This window comes from Phyllostomus discolor, chromosome 7 (genome assembly GCF_004126475.2).
Source record: "Phyllostomus discolor isolate MPI-MPIP mPhyDis1 chromosome 7, mPhyDis1.pri.v3, whole genome shotgun sequence".
Taxonomy (NCBI): Eukaryota; Metazoa; Chordata; class Mammalia; order Chiroptera; family Phyllostomidae; genus Phyllostomus; species Phyllostomus discolor.
The window spans coordinates 26,300,214-26,315,081 of NC_040909.2; the positions used below are offsets into that span (position 1 = coordinate 26,300,214).

General features: G+C 34.2%; 1 protein-coding gene across 1 annotated transcript in view; it reads left to right on the forward strand.

Moving 5' to 3' along the window:
- Positions 1 to 14,868, forward strand: part of TBC1D5 (TBC1 domain family member 5) — a 482,939-nt gene that overhangs the window by 286,502 nt on the left and 181,569 nt on the right. Inside the window, exons 11-14 of the mRNA XM_028518682.2 lie at positions 5,201 to 5,289; positions 6,750 to 6,800; positions 6,890 to 6,959; positions 12,140 to 12,312. Of these exons, the coding sequence (XP_028374483.1) occupies positions 5,201 to 5,289; positions 6,750 to 6,800; positions 6,890 to 6,959; positions 12,140 to 12,312 (383 nt within the window). The remainder of the gene's footprint in view (positions 1 to 5,200; positions 5,290 to 6,749; positions 6,801 to 6,889; positions 6,960 to 12,139; positions 12,313 to 14,868) is intronic.

The window sequence follows — 14,868 nt, forward strand, 5'->3', positions numbered from 1 at the left end:
GAGATGGGGAAACTTTTATACAGGTTCTGTGATCAAACCCATGTGATGGTAGTGTGGCGGTCAACAAGGAGGTCAGTGGAGTAAACTAAAAACAGGTTCAGTTACGTTTGAAATCTTAATATTATAAGATAGGACATTTTTGTTAGCTAGCTTTACTTGGCTTTCTATCTAGAAAAAGGGTCAAATTATACTTCTGTTGGAAAGTAAATTCAAAATGGGGTAAAGATAAAAATGTAAAAGCAAGAATTACACAAATATACTAGAAAAATTAGGATAATTTTTGAAAATAATCTCAGGGTAGGAAAGGCCTTCCCAAGTAAGATATCCAGAGGTCATAGGCATAGTCCCAACACCAAAAACAAACACACAAATAAACAAGCCAAAAAGGAGAGACTGGGAGGGATGGAATCTCCTCTATCAGTATAGGATTTGGGGGGAGCAAGTAACAGAAAACCCCCCTCAGAATGACTTGAACTCTATGGATGTCATGACCTACTCTGCAAGAAGAAGGGTTCCATAGCATTAACTATCCAGGTTTATTTTTATTTTTCCATTCTCCTCTTTTCATCGTGTTCACTTTTATCATCAAGCCTATCTCCTCATTGTCCCTTCTCCTCTTTCAAATACTTGAAAATACTTCACAGGAAAAGATTTGATAGCAAATCAAGTCGGAATAAAATTATCCCATTACACATTTGTTTCCCCTTTTTGTTTAGAGAAAGAAAAAAACTAGATTAAGGAAGCCTTCAAATAATGGGAAGAAGTTCACTGGCAAGGAACGAAAACGTAGTAACTGCACACGCCATCATCTGCGATGCCTGTGGCCCACTGCATTGTCAGGGAGGACTAGGGAGGAATACGGAAGATCAGATTCTTGATCATTTAGACCAGGACTGTCAACACTGAGAAAGGAAGTGTTAACGTACTCCTAGGTGTCGGTTAGTAAGACTTAATCACTCCCTGTATATATTTAAAACCCTATCGATTCTTTACACAGAAATAATACTTTTCTGTAGAAGGACTGAATATTTAGCCAGATCAAATTTAAGAAAAAACCTTGAGTTTCATCACAAGCTGTTAAAGCTATTATTTTGTACTAGGTGACACCCCGTTTAACATCGACCATATTGTTAATAGTTATGGGATTTTATTGAATTAATGAGACTGTTATCATGTAGTAGAATGTCTTGCTGAGTTAATTGAAACTGCAGAGATTATATAAATGGTATTAATGAACTTTGACTGCCTGATGCCTCAGCCTTAATAAAGACTGCTTGGTGAGCTAAATGAACACAGGCAGATAAAAGAACAGGTTCAATTTTGTGAGCCTACAGGCTGTTGATGAGGAAAACTTTGTTACCTTTAGTTTCAAATGGCACGAGCCTGGAGTGCAGTGACTACTAACGATCCAGCAGAGATAAAGGCTGTAAGCGAGCAGAAGTGCTGATGATGTAGATGGAAACAAAACACATTTTGAGAACCAAGAAGGATACTGACAATACGTTATCTTTTATTATGCTTTGTCAAATTTATAGCACATTAATGAATTTATGATCATTCTATCTAGATAGTTCTCTTTTCCTTTAAAGATGTCTGTATACTTGCCACTTGTCATTATTTTCCAAGTTTTTACTAGTCTAGAATCGAGGGTAAAACCAACAGTGTCTTCCAAGTGTATTTAAGGAATACTCCTAGTTTAGATGGAAAGCGACATTGAATTTGTAAAAGGTTGTCTTAAATAGCATTTAGGGAACTCTTAATTTCTGTTATATAGAGAGCACCCTAGTTATTGATGTGAAGTATTGAAATATGATGTAGTGTTATTCTTTTCCATTTTTTTTTTATGTTGTAGTTCACCTTTTACCATTGTGTCACTCTGTTGAGTGGTGAATATTTCATTTTCTCAGTCACTGTGCAGTGAACACCTTTTATGTGCAGAGGCTATAATAGGAGCTGGGTTTTGTGTGTGTGTTTGTGTGCACACACATACTACTTATCACAGTTTATGATTGTATAGTCACTGCCCTGCTCATGTTATTACTGTGTGTCTTGCTGTCTAGACTGCATGCTTCATAATGGTTAGGAGCATGCCCACTTCAATTACTTCTGTGTTCCCACCGCATCATAGGTAGTTAGTAAATAATTTTTGAAATAAGTGAAGATGAATGATACTCGAACAAAATAGAGAATGTGGAAAGAGTAGTATCACAGAAACTAGAAGGAAGAGAACATTTAAAGAGGTAGGAAGATGCGTTTAAGCAAGAAATCTTTGTTATTAAATTAGCCATAAGTAATTAGAAAATACATTGAAAGAAAAACATTCATTTAGAATCACCACCACCACCACCACCAATAAAAACGTAGTAACAAACCCAATAAAAACTATGCAGTTCTATAAATTTTGGATTGGAAAATCTGGTGTTCTAAAAATAATCTGTTTTCTTCAAGTTAATTTTAATGCAATGCCAATAAAAATTGCAGTATTTGGTTTAGCATTTGAATACTGAGGCTCCCTTGGATGAAAAAAATTAAGTTAGAATACGCAAGATCATTTTGATAAAAAGGGTAGAAAATAGTAATAAAATATTTTGTAGCTTGTCATGACAATGGTAAAATTCTTTTTAGAAATTTGCTTATTTATTTGATTTTTTCAAGCACACATTTTAGTTGGTTCCCAGGGCCCTAATAAACAACCTAAAAAGTGAAATGAAGAAGACTCACCATCTCCACTGAGATTGCCTTTATTGTGTGTGTGTGTACATTAAAGTTCTTACTAAGAATATTCAAACCAATGGGATATCAGTAAAAGCCAGAAAAAAATGAGAGCTAAATATTCAATTTATGGTAAAGATGACATTTTAGAACTCTTAGCAGAAGACAGGTTATTCATTTAATGGTTATCATTCAATAAATTAGTATAACCCTTTTGGAGGGAAAAATATATATTCTTTAAGGCAAAATTAAGAGGGCTAGATAGATAAATAATTGATTGTAAAAAGAAAATTGTATACTTACCTAAAAGCCATCTGCAAAATTTGATGAGATTTTATTAAATTTTTTGTTAAATTTATTGGGGTGACATTGGTAATAAGATTATATAGGTTTCAAGTATACAATTCTATGATATTTCATCTGTATATTACATTGTGTCCACCACCAAAGTCAAATCTTTTTTATCACCATATATTTGATACCCTTTATACCATTTACTGCTCCCAACCCCTGTTCCCTCTGGAAATAAGTAATATAGAAAAAGTCAAGAAGCGTATGATTTCACTCATATGTGGGATATAAAACTGAAAGCAACAAATGGACAAACAAGAAAAACAAAAACTCATATACACTGACAGGATTTTTTTTAGAACACTACAGAGATAAGTGAGGATTTGTGAGATGGTGATTTTATGCTTGAAAGTAAGGGAATTCTTTTTGAAGGGTAGCCTAATGGAATATGTCAGAGACTTTACCAAATGTCTTTAATCATTTACACAGAAATTCTGCTTCTAGCTACTCTATCTTATGGAAACCATTGCACATAGTCAAAACAAACAAACAAAAAACCCACAAGGATATCTATCACAGTTTTTCATTTCTTTCTTTTGTTTTTCGGTCCTTCTTTCCTTTCTTCTCTCTCTCCCTCCCTCCCGCCATGACCCACGCTTCCCCTTCTCCAACCTTCCTCTTTCCTTCTTTTCTTTTTTGTTTTTCTTATGTAGTTTTCTACAATATGTAGCTATACTTTGATGATTGAAATTATGGCACTTGGTTTTTGGAATAACTTGAGATTTTTTCAGAATATACTCCTTGTGATGACGATAAAGCATACGTGGAAACACAGCTCCATTCTTTCTGGCTCTCTGCCATGCTCTTCTGAGGCTAGTCTTTCCAAGGTTTGTTTAGTAAGGACATGGGTCCCTAAAAAGATTGACGTATGGTAATTTGTCCTAAATCACAAGTAAATTGTCAGTGGAGCATAAATTATTTTGTAAAAATGTCATCAGGTCCTTCTACTTCAAGACTAGGGATAACTTACAGTGAACTCTGAAAGAGTTTACTTTTCTATTATTTTGTGATAACAACTAGTTTCTTAAGAATGGCACAGTTCTACCAGACTGTGCAGAAGGCTGTGTGACTGTCCTTCCAAACAGGAAGCCGTCTCTCCGTTCACCAGCAAAACCATTTTCTTCTGTCTTCTTGTGTATTTTATTTTTATTTCCTTTAAAGGTGGTGTTTGGCCTAATGTTTTTATGCTAGGTCATCCATAGTTATTAAGCAAAAGGAAAATGGTAATTTGCTCACTTTTAGAGGCAAAAGGGTGCAATTTATTTTTAACTTGCTAGAATATGTTCTTTTTTTGTGCATAAGAGGAAAAATATCTCAATTAGCAAGGCAGGTCACTAATGTGAAATACCTTATTTCCCCACAATAATGAGTAAATAAAGGATTTTTGTAATACCCTTTTAAAGACAACTTAGGAGTTAATATATCTGTTTGTGTCTGCCTATTCATACAATGCGCATGTAAACACCAATATAAGGAAAAAGATTCATAGTGGTGAAATCACTAACTAAATTGTAAAGTAACTTTATAGTTGAAATTAGACAGGAAAAATTTATGGTAGTCTTCAGATTGTACAAGTTGAAAATCATAATTTAAAAACTTCGTTTTCCATTATACCTGCTAAAGGTTGTTTCTTTTATTATCCAACATTTCCAGCCAGCTGACTTCAGCTCTTCCCAAATCTACAGACATCCTAATTTTAAGCCATTATATAATGAAAACATTGGCTGCAATTTCCTTAGGTCTACGTTTCTTAGTTGCCCTTCTTACTGCAGATCTTTACACTGTAGCTCATGATTATAATTTGCATAAATGAAATTCATATTTATGAGTACAGATCTTGAAGCAACTGACAGGTGCGAGGTTGTCTGCCATGCCAATTTATTGTTTGTTGTGTGTCGTTTAAAAGAGAACTGCTCTCTACGTTTTAAAGCAGAATACATAGTGTGGTTGAATTGGAACCAAAATCTGAAAGTAAATAAAGTCTCATTTTCTAGCTTTTCATGTTTATGCTTTTTTATATAATCACGGAAATGTTGATGGCAGGGAACTGTTGAAGAAGCGTTTAAGGGGGCTTTTTGTGTCTGCTAGTGGACTCTAAACACCCACCCCTTTCGTTTTTCTTGCTCTTGTGTTTCAGGGCATGCATGAGCTGTTAGCACCCATAGTCTTTATCCTCCACTGCGACCACCAAGCTTTTCTCCATGCCAGTGAGTCTGCACAACCAAGGCAAGTTTTTATATAAGCTCCATCTGTTTTTAAGCCCTGCTGTAATCTTTTTTGCCTCAAAATCTTTTAAATTGAAGGCACTTTTGTAAATTGTAAACATTTGGTTGTGTTTCATGTGGCTGATTGTTAATTCCACTTCATAGTTGTAATCCCAGTGCAACTGTGGGCAAATTTGGAAACATAAATATCTTTGCAAATCTTAAAGAGAGGCATAATTAATGAATTAAGAAGGGGAAATTTTTGTTGTAATAGCAAAGTGTTCAAGACTGATAGTGTTCATACGTACCATCCTCTGATGACCCATTCTTCTACCACAAGCTTCATGGGAACCTGATCTGTGATGTATTTCTCCAGGTGTGACTCAGTTCCGGTCATAAGAGAACCACAAAGACCTCAAGTCTGTAACTAAACAAAAATGACTTATGTGTTTGAGATACATTAATTTGTTCATTTCAGCAAATAACTTTAGTAATTGTATTTAACTAATTGTTAGAATTTATTTTCTAACTTAAGATACTATAACTGATGAGCCATAGAGGCAGCCAGGAAGCATCTTGGGAAAGAGGGTTTTAGGATTATAGAATTTTATCAGGAATACCCCACAGGCTAGTGCATCTATATGCAGAAAAGAGAAAATTATCATATACTATCTTTATTAGTCAAATGTAGCCATCATTTGCTGGTCATATACTCAGGCTTTTGCTAACTTTTCTTTACCGTTTTATACATTAGTATTTTCTAGTTTCTTTTGAGTTCTTTAATCAGACTGAGTTTACTGGATCTGACCATAGTAGCCATATCTTAAGTGCCTTTGTTTAGTTATTCTAAAGAATGATAAAGATGAAGTTAGGATTGCATCCTGTTTTCATGTCAGTCTCGTCTTTTTAAAAACATGTACGTGGAACATACTTCACAGCAAAGTACCAATGATTGGAAATAGCTTTTAAATGAGTTGGGCATGCTTCTTTAGCTGTTTCAATTCACTAAAATGTAAAGGCAACACTAAAATAGATTCAGAAGAGGTACTATCACTGATTAATTGATGTTATAATATAGTAAAAATAGAAACCATTAAAAGAAAATAATGTTTTGATATGGTATACTTCACCAGTAACTATATATTCTTTTGTTTTGTTTTAGACAACAGGCAATAGATTTTGGAGTAATCAATTTATTCTAGACCAGGCACATGCAAGGAATATGTCACATTTGTATTTGTTATTTGGAATAATTAAATATTACTCACTGCGGCACAGACAAGGCAGCTAATTTGTTTCTGATATTTATACAAAGAAAGGATTTCATTCATTAATGGAGTTCCTCTTTTTATTAAAAAAATGATAATTTTTTTCATTTGTACATTTTGTGAAATTTGGCTTTTAAGTATAGAGTAAAGTAAACTCTGCATCTCCTTCCACTAAAAATTTACACATTTTGACTACATGTATTGCTTTTTCAAGTGAGGAAATGAAAACTCTCTTGAACCCGGAGTATCTGGAACATGATGCCTAGTAAGTACAAAAAATTGTTATTTTAATTTCTATACCATATTTATTTTAATGACGGTTTAACAGCATTATATTATTTTTCTAAATTTTAGTGCAATGTTCTCACAACTTATGGAAACTGCTGAACCTTGGTTTTCTACTTTCGAGCATGATAATCAAAAGGTAAATCATATGGTCTAGATCTTTTTCATGTATTTGAAGGAACAAATAATTTCAGTAACAACATATAATCAGAGAATAGAAGCCATTATTATTACTATAAAAAAGAAAATATAAAAATTCCTGTGGAAAAGATTGAATTGAGATCTAAACCACATCTCTGATAGTATTGCCAGATATATACAAAGGTAACATAAACATTTATGTATAAATATATGGAAATTTGCTTAATGCATGTATATCATATCTTTGCAATATAAATTTTTTAAAATCATAAATTTTTAACAAGTTCATTTATATATTGATGTGTTGCTATCCTAATGAGTTGATAGATGTATTGTTAACTAAAGTGTATAAACTCTGTATCAAATAGGTTGTTTTACTTATGTATCATTATTGAATTTACACATACAGCATAAAAACCATTTTCGTTACTCTGTTATCTTGCTTTTTATAATTTTTATTGTGATATAGTAAACATACTGTAACATTCACTTTTTAAATGTACAATTCAGTGGGTTTTGGTATATTCACAAGGTTGTGCAAATATCCTCACATCTAATTCCAAAACATTTTCATCACCCCAAAAGGAAGCCCCATACCAATAGCAGTCACTTCCCATTCCCTCTTCTCTGGAGTCTCTGCTATTACTAATCTACTTTGTTTTCTACTTGCCTATTCTGCATATTTCGTAAAAGTGGAATTATACAATATGTGGCCTTTTGTGACTGATGCCTTTTATTTCCCATAATGTTTTCAGTGTTTGTTCACGTTGTATATACATCAGTACTCCATTCCTTTTCATGGTTGGATAATATTTCATTGTGTGGATATACCATATTTTATTTATCCATAAATCAGTTGATGGGCATTTGGGTTCATTTTACTTTTTGCTGTGAATATTGTGTACAAACTTTTGTGTCAATATATGTTTTTAGTTCTCTTGGCCTGTCTCTAAGAGTGAAATTTCTGAATTATCTGTCATTTCAAACAAACATGTATAGTAACTTAGAGGTCATTGTGGTATTTCCATTTTTATTACACAGTATTTGAAAAATTGAAAACTATTCTGGCAAGGGGTGTTAAAGAGTTTTGTACATATTATTTTCTATATGATTGATTTCTTTTATCTTGGGATAATTGATTGCATTCTGGTTAAAAACCATGTATTATTCAGTCACTTCATTCCATCTCTTAAAAAATGAAGTGGATGACTAATGCTTTTTATGCCTTTGGTCTAGGTCAGGGCAAACCACTGCCTGCAAGCGAATTTGGCCTGCCATCTGTTTTTGGTGCAGCTTGTGACTTAACATGCCTTTCGCATTATTAAATTGTTGAAAAAATATAAAAAGAAGACTTTTGTGACATATGAAAATAATATGGAATCAAATTTCTATGCCCATAAAAGAAGTTTTATTGGGATACAGCAAGCCTATTTATTTATTTATTGTCCATGGCTGCTTGCCCATTACAACAGCAGAGTTGAATAGTGGCAACACAACTGTCAAGCCTAAAATATTTCCTGTCTGGCTCTTTACAAAGAAAGTTTGCCAACCCCTACCCTAGGTGACAAAGTCTTCCTTCAGCAACACATGAACATGTCACCTTCTGTAAGGGTTATTAGAGCAGAAATTTACTGTCACTGTATATGATCACATGTGGTTTGAAACAATAATTTTATATCCTTGACAAGTGATTTGATGAAGTCATAGACTTGTGTGAACACCAACATCTAGCGCAGAGAGTATTTGAATACATTTAAAACAGGCATCATGATTATTTTATGCAGTGGTCATTTTGTATTTTATAACTGATTCACCATATCTAAGAAACTGGATGATAAAAATGTGAGGGTTACCATTTTTCAGTTTTACTTACTTATGTTGACATCACTGAGTCAAGTTCATGAAAATAGCTGAGGTAACACAAAGAAAGGCATTCATTTTATCAGTGAACACAAAGATGCTGTGACCTCGGAACCTTTACCATATATTAATTACTTGCATGCATATAGCAATGAATAAAATGTTCCTTAAAAGCATGTCTAGTGAATCCCCTTTTAATCCTATTTTTATTTTATTTTCTGATTCTCTTACCTTTTTAACAAAGGAGTTTGAGAAATTAATACACCACTTTCTTATTCAGTTACATCACATGCTACCTACTTCAGCAGTATTTCATACTTCTCATAAGACTTTCTTCAAGAAGCACACAGTGCATTGGTTTACCTAAAGGCATAAAATCATTATCTCATTGCATCCCTGTAACAGTTTGTGGACTGACCACATTTACTGCTTAATAAAAGATTAAAAATTTTTCTAGTTTTATTGGTAGTGTAGTTATTCCATTTGATCATATTTGTTAAATGCAAATAGCATTCTTCGTTATGATAAGCAATCCTGATGATAATGAAGTATTTTCAATACAGAATTTCATTAATTATAGCTTCTCTTTTGACTTCTATTATTTAGCACTTAAGTGACCTGGAACATTATTTCTGAGTTTAAGTGTAAGAGATTTTGTTATAAGTATTCTGAGCACAGGAGAAATCTTTTCAAACTATAGTTTATATAAGCCTTAGACTACACGAGTCTCTATTAGACATTTGAAAAGTGAACCTAGATGTGTCATTGATTAATGACAGCTCATTCTAGTCAAACTAGAAATTGATTATGTGATTTCATTAAGTTAAACCTTTTTAAACAGGTTAATTTAGGATCAATTCTCCCAAAGCCAGTGATTGTATCTCTATGGACGTATGTGTATTCAAAACCATGAGAAGACTAGGTACAGTGATCTGTTTTCCATGCAAGTATTAGAAACCCTGTCTGAGGTCAGTGCCTCCCCACCCCACACTGTATGGTGTTCAGCTGCACAGGGTTCTTCAGTAAATGAAAAACTACATGACCAAAATATATACATGTTAAATTGCTTGTTTTTAAAGGAAACTTGGCTTCATAATAAACACTACCTTTGAATGTTAATAGTATCTTACAGTTAACACAAATCCTTTAAAAAAGTTATTTCAATTTAATCTGTAGGAAAAATTATTAACAAGAATTAAAATTTTTAATTAAGTCTTTTTAATTAAAAAATTTAACAAGAATTAAAATTTTTAATTTGAAGAGAATATTGATATTACAAAATTGGAAAAAGGTGTCTTAGATGTATATTTTTAATAATAAATGACCACAATGTAGAGATTTCCTCTTCTCCCATTTATATAAATTAATGCAAACTAACTGAACTACAAAAATTAATGTGGACTTAACATCCTTCAGACCTAAAGACCCTAGGGCAGACATGTAGGAAGTACAAAGGACTGCATTTCTTCCTGAGACTTGACATGATCCTGGAAGTTAGATGGAACTCCTTCCAGGAACTTCTTCCTTATCCTAGCACATTTCTCCTCTCCCCTGTGCTTTCTACCAGCCCGATCAGTCACTGGTCTTATATGGAATTCTAAGTTGTTTTCTCTGTAGTCTTCCCCTCAAGACTTTGAAGGCTAGAATTTTACCTTATTTTGTGCCCCTGAATCTGGTACAGTGATGAAAAGATGTTATTCTAGACATCTCACAGTTTGGGAGGCCAAGAAATAGTAAAAGATACTGCAGTAGTAGAGAAGAAGATAATTAAATAGGGCCTTGCACTTGAGCCACATCTTTAAATATACTTGAGAGCTCTTCAGTGGAAACACTGGGATAGGATATTCCAGCTAAAGCAATGGCATCCCAGGATCTCTGGAAGTGAGAGCTGAGACTAACGAATGAATGAAAGACTTTATAGACCAGGTTAAGTAATTTTTTTCTGAGTAAAAAATGATGGGAAGCTATTAAAATGTTTAAGGAGGGCAATTTGAAATACCTAATACCTGCTTCAGATACATCACCAGACATTTTGGAAAATGGATTTAAAAGCAGGCTAAATTAGGGGCAGTGAGACAGGCCCATTAGGAAGAAAGAAATAATTAGGGCCCCAAATCAGGTTGTTACAGTAGAGCTGTAGGGGAGGAGATATATAAGAATCCCCTGAGGAGCTAAAATTGACAAAGTAGGTGTTCTGATTGGACGGCAGGTTGAGATAGGCGTGGGGAAAGGATGAACATGTGTTTGAGCAGAAGATAATAAACTTAGTTGTGGTCCTCCTGAATTAGACACCCTTTTGGCAATCTAAGAGTCCTTGCCAAGATTCAAATGTATGGTAGGCACTTGAGAGTTCTAGGTTATGAATCCTACAGATTAGGATGTCTTTGGGAAAAGAGTTTCGGTTGAGGCACTCCATATGACTGAGATGACTCACGGAATTGCATGTAAGTAGATAATAAAACCAAGACCAGAACTGTATGGAAAAGCAACATTTGTTTAGCAGAAACAAGAATTTGAGGTAGAGAAATAGACTGAGGATGAGTGATAGGCAGACAGTCATGACAGTTACGCTGTAAATCCCAGTTTTGGGGGAGGTAGAAATCGAGGACAGTATGAGAACAACTTAGGTCAGGTATAATATATTCAAGGAAACCATCAGATTTGAGGAAGGAGTTGAAGTTTACATGAAAGCATGACAAGGAGTTACAAATGTGTCTGTCTTATTATAGAGCATGAGAAATGTAGTTGACCCATGTAAATTTTTTTTTAATCAGCTATATTTTGATCTGGAAAGTTTTTAAATCTTTTCTACTTAGCTACTTAAATTGATCAAAAGACAGAGACTATCTTATTTTCTGGTACTAATTTCCTTTATTTTCTGACTTTTTTTTACAGTTTTGAGAACTCAAATTTACTTTTACTGTTCATGTTTTAGTTTTATGCCACAAGAAATATGTTTTCATCTGGACTCGAGTATTCTGTTAAGGTGCTGTGGCTGATTAGATGAACTAGCCGTGGACAAATAGACTGGAGGCCACCACTACTTCTAGCCAAATTTGTCTTGTAATATGTAATGTCACGAGAGAAACTGGCCAGGGGAATATAGATAGAAAATATTGTAGAAGGACTTTCTGGCCTTTCTGAGCGCAGTCATCCATGTGATAATCAGTGTGTGTTTCCACATTGTAAGCATTTGCAATAAGATGATTTAAGTTCTTATTTAAACTCCCACTGATGAATGTATTCAGGAATGGTGTCCATATATTTGTTCATTTGATACTGAAATATAAATACATGTTCCATTTTTCCTATTTTTAGGGGAAAGAAACATTGATGGCTCCCATCCCCTTTGCTAGACCACAGGACTTAGGGCCAACAGTTGCTGTTGTTACCAAAGTCAACCAGATCCAAGATCATCTACTGAAGAAGCATGATATTGAGCTTTACATGCACTTGAACAGACTAGAAATCGCACCACAGATATATGGGTTGTAAGTACTGAAGTATAAATGTCACCTCTACCTAATTATGAGTTATGATGATTTTTGTATGTCCCAGATCCACAGGTATAAGAGCAAGAACTGTTTGGCTTCACTTCATTTCATGTCTCTTTTCTGGCCTCTGTGCCAGGCTCTGCACTCATGGCTTTTACACATGATCTCTAATCTAATACTCCCACTAAGCCCGTTCACTGAGTGTTACCCATTTGTTACAGAGGAAGAAACTAAGGCTTACACATATTAAAGACTGAAGTCATAATTCAGGTCCAAGCAGGATTAGCTCCATAATCTGCAGAGCCAGTGCAAAATAGAAATGGATAGCCTCTTTAAAAAAACAAAATAAGTAAGAGTTTCAAGATGGCAACAGCAGATAACTAAACCAAGCAGTCTAAGATGTACAAGGCAGCATAGGTTGTACATGCATGGAGCCAGCCCCAAACCCAAACAGTCCTGTAAGATACCCACGTTCTTTTCACTTCATTGTATAGTCTTCTGCTCTACCTCAGAAGTGCCTTTTGAAAAGTTAGCTCAGTGTGCCTCACAGGGAACATAATATATTAATCTTCAGCAACATAACCTCTGTAACATGCTATGGCAGACAAATGAGGCAGTCACTCCTGAGATGTCTTTGTATGTGTCTTCATTTGGTGGCTTGTAAGGTGAGCAGGCAAATTACAAGATAACAGTTTTAATAAATATGAATTTCTTGTATCCTACTACGGACAACAAAGGGTCCTTTATATTGAAACAATAGGGCATTCATATCTGCTGGGCAGTTCCTTGATAGATATTTTCTTCAAATTCCTTCCTCAATTAGGCAGAATATGGAAAATTGAAAAGATACCATTGAGATGTGCATAGTAGATGATCAGTAAATATGACTTCATTATTCAAATTACGAAGAATCTCAAACAAGCCGAAGGGTTAGGAGCAATTCATTTAGTCCAAAGTGAAGAATTTCAGTGAGTGTTTTCTTTATGTTCTCATGTTTCACAGAGTCGTTCACTAATAGTAATTCACCTTTCTTTTCTGGAAGTTCTAAACTATAATTGAAGACATCTGCTTTCCTCTTTCTAATGATGCTTGTTTTCATTTCTGTGACTTAAGCTTGACTTCAATATTTGGGAGCAGCTCCATCATTCCCACTGGAAATAAGAAAGTTATAGGTAGTGTGGGTATTGGGCAGCACTGTAGGTTATTAATGAATTGCCATTTACTACACTTATTAGTCTAGCTAATATGTTTCTGTTTACAGGCATAAAAGGTTATTTTAAAATAGGTAGTGGCAAGGTTAGAGGTTGAATTCTGTTTCTCTCTACTGTGCATTCAAAAAAATTGGTTTATTTAAATACAAAACTCCATTTTACACCCTCAAAATTATTTTCTGAAGTCTAGAAATTGGTCTTAAATTTGAGGGAAAGAAATTAATGTTGAGCATATTTATCATTTCTTTGAAATTCTTTATTCTTCATAACCTTTTTGTCCGAGCTGGTGCTTTATACTGCAATGGTGGTGGAATAGACTCGGGTACAATGGTTTATTACCATAGTGTTCCTTTCCGTCAGCTTTCTCTCCATCATGTGATTCATGGAGCTTCTTTGACTACAGACCAGCACCTTCCCAGTAGAAACCCCATGATCCATGAAACAATTACTCTCAATCCTTTCCACTCTGGTTTTTAGCAGTACTAACAATACCAAGGCTTTCAGTAACCATAGCTGACTTATTTATCCCATTTTTTTTTGTATAACATCTCATCTGTGTTATCTAAAAATATATATATGTTTAATCTTTGAAGAAGTTACTCATTCTCTTAATTGGCCTGTACTACATTTTATGAGTGCCAGTGGTTTTATATACTGACTTCACTTTTTAAAATAGGGTTTATTATTTCTACTAGCAGGGCACATGAAAGGCCAGTGTGATTTTGTTTTTCTATTTCTTTATGCTAACTTAAGCTCTACTGCTCGTCCGTATATTTCCTATTGAGCACTGTTCTAATCCTTGGGAACAAAGAGTAACATTAGTATAATAAGAATAGCAGTTAGAGGCACAGAGTTTGAAATAAAACAGGCTTGTTTGCCCACTTTGAGCCTTGTTTTCTTCATCTGTGAAATGGAGATTTAAAGTAATGCTATCTACTTCCTAGGGTGCCTGTGAGAATGAAATTTTAATGTACAAAAATCATAGCGCTGAGTATGTAGTAAACATTATATGTATATATGTTTCACACGCTTTTCTTATCTTGATCTGTCATTACCATTACTTAATTAGGCCTATACCATGGCTCTGTGAATGCGATGAACTGTGTGATTTGTGAACCCTTCCAGCTCTGGCTTCAGCTTTCTATATTTTCTTTATTAAAGTATATGGGCCACTTACAAATGGAAATGTAATAGCCATCCTTTTAGACTAGTGCTTCCAAAGAGATAGTATAGAAGTTGAGAGTAAACTTTTAGAAACAAAATCATAGCAATTTGGCACAATAATTTCATGTCCACAAACCTAATTAATATTGTATCTCATTGAAATGAATTCAGATATTTT